At 48.2% G+C, this 7366-nt stretch overlaps 1 protein-coding gene across 1 annotated transcript; it reads right to left on the reverse strand.

Annotated features, from left to right (window-relative positions):
* Positions 1-4826: 4826 nt before the first annotated feature.
* On the reverse strand, positions 4827-6516 carry LOC127009743 (uncharacterized). Its single transcript, XM_050883122.1, has 3 exons — positions 5907-6516; positions 5467-5828; positions 4827-5037 (listed from the first exon to the last, which is right to left on the reverse strand). Exons 1-3 carry the CDS (start codon positions 6480-6482, stop codon positions 4827-4829), a joined length of 1149 nt encoding a protein of 382 aa, XP_050739079.1. The 5' UTR covers positions 6483-6516.
* Positions 6517-7366: the final 850 nt, after the last annotated feature.

Genomic DNA, 7366 nt, shown 5'->3' on the forward strand with positions numbered 1-7366 from the left:
TTTTTCCTGTTAAACATTTAGGATACGTGTTTTAATCGAATTTTTGAGAATGAAAAAAGTAATGGGGGTAAAAATCTTGCCTGCTTACTCTTCCTGTTTTTGTTCGGGTTTTTTTCCTGTTAAACATTTAGGATACGTGTTTTAATCGAATCTTTGAGAATGAAGAAAATAATGAGGGAAAATCTTGCCTTCTTTCCTTCCCCTTACTCTTCCTGATCTTCGTAATCCTCCACTGCGTTTCTACTTTTGCTCTGTTTTTCTTCTCCTCTTACAGCTACATGAGTTAAGGATGCTGAGTATATCCCGCTATTTACCAGAGTGCCAGTTTTCCTTATGTCTCTTCAAGCGTTTCCCTCAATGTTTGTTCTTTTTCTTTATTATTATGATATGTACGTTCCAAGCCGCGAGAATTAACGGGAAATAAAAGTGACACCTACATGCTGTCTTCATGGGCGTGGAGTTATAAAGTCGTGTACTGTTATAAAAAGGTAAGCATGCCCTTCCAAAATAAAAATCAGCTAGTTATCGTACTATCTAACTTTCACATTATCATACTTTTTTATGCTATTTTCCATACTATCTTTTATACTATCTAATATATCTACAATCGACTCTAACTAAAGTCTTACATCTGAATAAAAATGACAGGGATAAAGTTAGCATGTTCAAAATTCTATAACCATGAAAAAATACAAATACGAAGGCAGAAAAAAAGGAAAACGGCGGATGAGAGTAAGATTAAAAACACCCGCTACGAAAGTATTGGTGCTGAGGAGGGGAACTGTTCTCCCGACCATCTCGTAGGTATAAAAACAACCGCTTGGGTGGAGTCCGTCTGTTCCTGACCCTCTTATTTAAGGCGAACCCCCATAAAGGAGAGGACGCGGACCCTATACCAAGTCAGTTACTGGAAGGGAAAGAAAAAGTGACGCCGATAATTTCTAGGAGGAGGAGGAGGAGGAAGAGGAAGAGGAAGAAGAAGAAGAAGACGAAGAAGAAAAAGAAGAAGAAGAAGAGGAAGAAGGAGGAGGAGGAGGAGACAGAGGCGGAGGAAAAGAACGAAGAGAAAAAGGGGGATAAGGAGAATGAAAACAAGGATCAAGAAAAGAAATAGAAGGAGGAGGAGGAGGGCGAAGATAACGAGAAGAAAAATAAGGGAGGGGGACAAAAATGAAAAAGCGGAGACGGAAGAGAAAACTTGAAGAACTCTTAAAATCACCGAGGAAGGCTGGTTGGCTGGCGAGAGTTGCGATATGAGACTTCCGACAAGGATTTTTAGCGAGCGGCAGGACTCAAAATCTGGCTGCATCTGCTACCAATGCCTCGTTACATTCGTCGTTCTTTTCCTTCCTTTCCTCTCCCTCACGCTATCTACGACCGCTATTCTCTTCCCTGGTTACTGTTCGCTATCTCCTCTGCTCCATCTTTCATGTCTCCTTTCCTCCTTTTCGTAAGACTCGGAGCCCCGTCGTCTTTGCTCTCCCTATTCCTTCCCACCGTGGTCCAACTCTATTCCCTCCAGTTCTGACTTCACTAACTTCTCAACTCCCGCCACTACACAGACTCCCCTCTGCAGCATCCCCTTTACAGCTCCAGCCCTCTCCTTCCTGCCTGCCTTCCCTCGGCCGCCCTTCTCCTCCACCTTTTCCTCGTTTTCTCTCTTTTTCTTTCTTTTCCCCTCCCTTTTTTCCGTTCTCTTCATTCCGTTTCGTTCTTCATCCCAACTTTTACGTTCTTCCTTGCTTTCACTCTTTCTCTTCTTCCCTCTGGTTTTCTCCTCCTTTTCCTCGTTCTCTCTCTCTCTTTATTTTCCCTTCCTTCCCTTTCCTTCCTTTTGTTTTCTCAATTCGCTTCGTTCCATCCGTTTTTCATTCCATCGTATCCATTTCTTTCATGTTTCTCTTTTCTTTTTCTTCTCTCTGGCTTCCTCCTTTCCCTCGTTCTCTTTATCTTTCTCTTTCCCCTCCCTCCCTTTCCTCCGTTGTTTTTAATTCCCTTCGTTTCGTCTGTCTTTCATTCCATCGTTACTATTCCAGCATGCTTTCCCTCCTCTCTCCTTCCCTTTCTCCCTTTTCTGATCTTTCCTTTTCCTTTTGCTGCCCTTTCCTCCCTTCTCTCTGTTCCTCTATTCTCTCTTCCATGCTTTCCCTGTACTTTCTTTCCCTTCCTCCCTTTCCTTACTTTCTGTTCTCTTTTCTCCTTTCTTCCCTTTCCCTTCCTGTTTCCATTTCCTCTCCTTCCCCTTTCTCCCTTCCCCAGCTTTCCCTTTTTTTCTTTTCCTTTCTTCCCATTCCCTTCCGCTTTCCCTTTACTTTCCTTCCCCTTTCTCCCTTCCCCAGCTTTCCCTTTTTTTCTTTTCCTTTCTTCCCATTCCCTTCCGCTTTCCCTTTACTTTCCTTCCCCTTTCTCCCTTTCCCTGCTTTCCTTTTTCCTTTTACTGCCTCTCTCTCCTTTCGCTCCGTCCCTCCACTCTCTCTCTTCTCCTTCCCTCCCTTCACCGTCCCTTTCCAAATAGTTCCCTTGTACACTTCACAAGCGCCACCACTTCACCTACCCACTCCCCCTCCTCACCCTCTCCCTCTCTCTCAGTTCTCCTCTTTGTCGCACCCTCCCTCCCTCTCTCCATTCCTCCCGGCCCTGGCCTCCCCTACCGCCGCCCTTTATTCCTGCCAACTGCACTCTCCCGCTTTAATAATATAATAATTGCCATAATACATAAGAGCACCCCGCCGCCGCAAGAGGAGCTGGCCCGACAGACACTCTGCGCCTCGGGGGGTGAGGGAAAAATTACGGGAAGGTATTAGTTTCCGCTTCAGCGATGATGTGTCGTGGGAGAAACTTTTTACATTAGGTGGCCCGCAGCGAAGATGGAGCCAGAGGAGATGAGGACGACGTGAGAACGAGGAAAAGGGCACAAAAAGAAGGAAAGAAAGAATAGGAGAGAAAACACTGCATGAGGCGTGTAGTGAAAATAGCATTAAAACGAAGACCAACGTGACAATGTTTATAGGAGAGAAAACACTGCAGGAACAATGAGGCGTGTAGTAAAAATAACATTAAAACAAAGATCAACGTGAAATATACAGATAAATTCGAGAGATGAGAAGAAAGCAAGGATAGAGCAAGAGGCGATGAGGACGACTTGAGAAAGATAACTAACTAACTAATTAATGGGGAGCATACGCCCGGGGGCGCGTCGTTTCACTCAGTCGCCGCCTATACGTCCGGCGGTCCTCCCGAGCAAGCTCCCACCCAGATGCCATGTCCTTCCCAAGTCCTTCCCGGCAGGATCGGTTGACTTGCCCCTACCATGAGTTACGTGGGCGTCCCCTTGGTCTCCACCACTCAGGGTTGTCTCGTACAGAAACAACACTGAGCAGGATCGACGTCCAGGAGGCGCGGCACGTGCCCATATAGCCGGAGCTGGCGTTCACGGACTAAGCTGGTAATTGGCTTCGAATCAGTTTCACGGAGTAGTCGCTGGTTCGACACGAAGTCGTTCCAGCGATAGTCCATGATCCTGCAAAGGCACTTGGTACCAAAAGCAACGACACGCCTCTCCAAGTCACTATTCAGTGTCTATGTCTCACAGCCATACAGTAAGACAGGGGGCACAAGCGACTTAAGGATTCGAATCTTTGACCGCCTACATAGATATCGACAACGTCATATACTCATACTGAGCGAGTCCAAAACACCGAGGGCCAGCCAATCCGTCGAGTGACTTCTTGGTGAGACCCACCATTGTTATGCAATACGCTATCAAGGTATGTGAAGTGTTTGGTGACCTCGACATCCTCACCACATGCATGAACGGACTAGACTGTCATTCAGCAAGCCTCCAAACGACAGGAACTTGGTTTTGAAACAGGAGACCTTCAGTCCCAGAGGCTTCGCCTCCTTATGCAGCACTTCGAAAGCCATCACCAGGACCCTCAGCGATTCCACAAGTACAGCATCGTCAGTAAAAACAAGATTAGTGACATTGATGTCGCCAACAGATGCTCCGCAACGACTTTGATCAGCATCTTTGTCTAACACCCAGACCATGCAAGTGCTGAAAAGTGATGGAGCAGGGACAGGGTCTTGAAAAGCGAGAATAACGATGAATGAAAGAACAAGAAAGGAAGAAAAGGCTTGGAAGAGCACAATCTAGGAGGAAAATATAGATATAAAAAAAATGACATTTAAAAATGGAACGTAAAAGAGAATGGTAATCAAGACATAGCGGAAAAAAAGATACGACGAGAAAAACGAAAGAGAATACGAGAAAGGAGGAAAAGAGGCTGAATGGATGGAAATAGCAATGAATCCAGGTCACAGAAAAGCGAAGAAAGGAGAACGAGTGTATGATAAAGATGAGAATGACGATGACGGAGAAATCACACAAAAAATGAATACCTGAATGCATTGTGCGCTGGGACGGAGATCAGAGCTCACTAAGACTCCTGAATCCCTCTCACACCTAGACCTGCTTAGGGGAGTGTCGCTTAATCAATAATTATGTTCCTACCTACACTCAGAATACTGCACTCACGATATTGGCCCCGTCGGCCACTTCCCCGCCCAGTCGTACAATGTCTAGTTCATCCTGGCTCTGAGCCGCTCCGTTCAGCGCCTTCACCCGAAACTTGAAACCGGATCACGATGACTCAACAAAACCGATTGATCTGGTGTGATCGTGCTGGGAGGTGGGTATGCCAACAACAACAACAACAACAACAACAGAATATCTACATTGATAAGAAAGACAAGAAATGATAAGAAATGCTATGAACTACTGTAGTAATACGGCCGCACGAGTCACAGGCATGTCTGTGAGTCGCTTACTGAGCCTCAGCGGACTCTCGCCTCCGCCACTCAGCGATCTCGTCCCGCATGTGGCGGTGGCACCGCAGGACAGCGTCCCTGTCGCCCTTGATGTGCAGGGTTCGCCTGACCCGCACGATGCTGACGCCCTGGCTCCGCTGCAGGTCCTCCAGCTGGCGGTCACTGGGTCCTACGAGGCAGGAGATGAATCTCTGAGGCACGGTGAGGCTGCGGTAGGCGTGGGACGCTGTGGTGGGGGCGGCAGGGACGGTCACTGGTGGTGGGGCTTCGCCCTGAAGGGAAACCTCCCTGTCTGTGGCACTCGTACCGCCCCGAGAGGCTTCTGCACGCCGGGGTGCCTCCTCTTCTGCGGCAGGAACATAAGAGGCTTGCTCCTCTTCTGCAGCAGCGACATCAGAGGCTTCTTCCTCTTCTGCGGCAGGAACATAAGAGGCTTGCTCCTCTTCTGCAGCAGCGACATCAGAGGCTTCTTCCTCTTCTGCGGCGGGAACATCAGAGGCTTGCTCCTCTTCTGCAGCAGCGACATCGGTGAGTTCTTCCTCTTCTGCGGCGGGAACATCAGAGGCTTGCTCCTCTTCTGCAGCAGCGACATCGGTGAGTTCTTCCTCTTCTGCGGCAGGAACATCAGAGGCTTGCTCCTCTTCTGCGGCAGGAACATCAGAGGCTTGCTCCTCTTCTGCGGCAGGAACATCAGAGGCTTGCTCCTCTTCTGCGGCAGCGACATCAGAGAGTTCTTCCTCTTCTGCGGCAGGAACATCAGAGGCTTCCTCCTCTTCTGCGGCAGCGACATCAGTGAGTTCTTCCTCTTCTGCGGCAGGAACATCAGAGGCTTCCTCCTCTTCTGCGGCAGCGACATCACAGGCTTCCCCATCCTCGTGCGCCGCCTCGTCAAAGTCATCATCTTTCACCGGAGACACCCTTTCCGGGAGATCGTTCTGTTCACTGTAGGTGTCATCGTCATTATCGGTGTTTGCTTCATGATCTTCCACCGCAAACACCTTTTCCAGGTAAACTTTCCATTCGTAGTAGGTGCCATCGTTGTCAGTGTCCTCTTTGTCATCTTCCATCGAAAATACCTTTTCCAGGTAAACCTGCCATTCGTTGTAGGTGGCATCAGTGTTTCCATCAGTATACATGGCCATTTTACCCTTGCCGGGCTTCTGTTCCAGTGGCCATGTTGTGGGAAGGGCCTGGAATTGCTGACTGACCAGCTGAAGGCCGACCTTGTCATCGTAGATGTACAAGTAGAAGCTGCCAGGTCGGCCTCCATGCAGCAGCGCCTCCAGGAACTCCTCCAGGCTAACGCGGGCCTTGCGAGTTGCACCGCGGCAGTACGCCACACAGATCTTGATCTGCGTGGCTGCGGCGTCTGGTTTCCCGCTGCACCTGAAGAGGTACTCCAGGTCCAGCGGGGCAGTGACGGAGAAGGGCCCGGACGCCTCCGGGAAGGCGAAGACGGCCACCCCCCGCGAGCTGAGGGCTCGCCAGCACCCCCGACGCCGAAGGAGGGTGATGGTCACCTTGCGGGGCGGCGCCCCGCCGCTGGCGCCGCCGTCGGCGGCCAGCACGACGCAGGTGCCGAGCACGGCGCGTCGGATGTTGTGCTTGCTGAAGGCTTTAGGGAACATTTTGCTCACTACTTTTGTCTCCATTTTATTTTAAATGTTTGACAAATGTTATGTTGAACGTGGCGGCGGCAGTTACAACAGAATGAGCTGGTTGCGGCCGCCGCCCCTTGCACGGCAGAGCCTGCCCTCACTGCTGCCAAGGCTCAGTTTCCTGCATTGTGTGTGTGTGTGTGTGTGTGTGTGTGTGTGTGTGTGTGAGAGAGAGAGAGAGAGAGAGAGAGAGAGAGAGAGAGAACTAACTACAATATTTAAAGTAACTATTTAAAGGGCCAAATGAGAAAAAAAAATAATAATATATAGAGGGACAAAAGCGGAGACAAAAACAAAAGAAAGAGGGATTAAAAGGGACAAAAGAAGCAGACGACCCCCCCCCCCAGAAAAAAAAGAAACGAATGAAAGAAGTAAAATAGAAACACAAAGCAAGAAAAGATTAAACAAAGACAAAGAATAAAAGAACAAACTGACCATGACCATACACATGCTCTTTGTGAAGGAGTGAGATGACAATGGCTCAGTGTTACAAGCGCACTGAGAAGTTTTTCCACTTGATCTCGATAATACATTGCTAATATGCTGTGGGGTGAGGTGAATATATCGGTTATGTAGCCGTATTTTAATAATTGGTTAAGTGTTGCGGTGATAATTCCTCGCCACCAGTGCGTTTTATCGTCTGTTGGATGACGTCATTCTGGTATCAACTAATTCAGCACCGGGTCACTGACATTAGGTTGTCATTGTGTCACAGAAATTATTGAGAGTTTTTATAAAGCTGCCGTAAGGATAAAAATTTGGTGTAACCCATTCCGCTTCAGGACGTTATCAGTCAGTTTAAATGCTGTGGCTGACGTCATTCCCTTCAAATGAGGGTAGTTTAAGTATAATTCCCAGTAAAAATATGCAAAATTAAA

Source organism: Eriocheir sinensis, chromosome 41 (assembly GCF_024679095.1).
Source record: "Eriocheir sinensis breed Jianghai 21 chromosome 41, ASM2467909v1, whole genome shotgun sequence".
NCBI classification, from domain to species: domain Eukaryota; kingdom Metazoa; phylum Arthropoda; class Malacostraca; order Decapoda; family Varunidae; genus Eriocheir; species Eriocheir sinensis.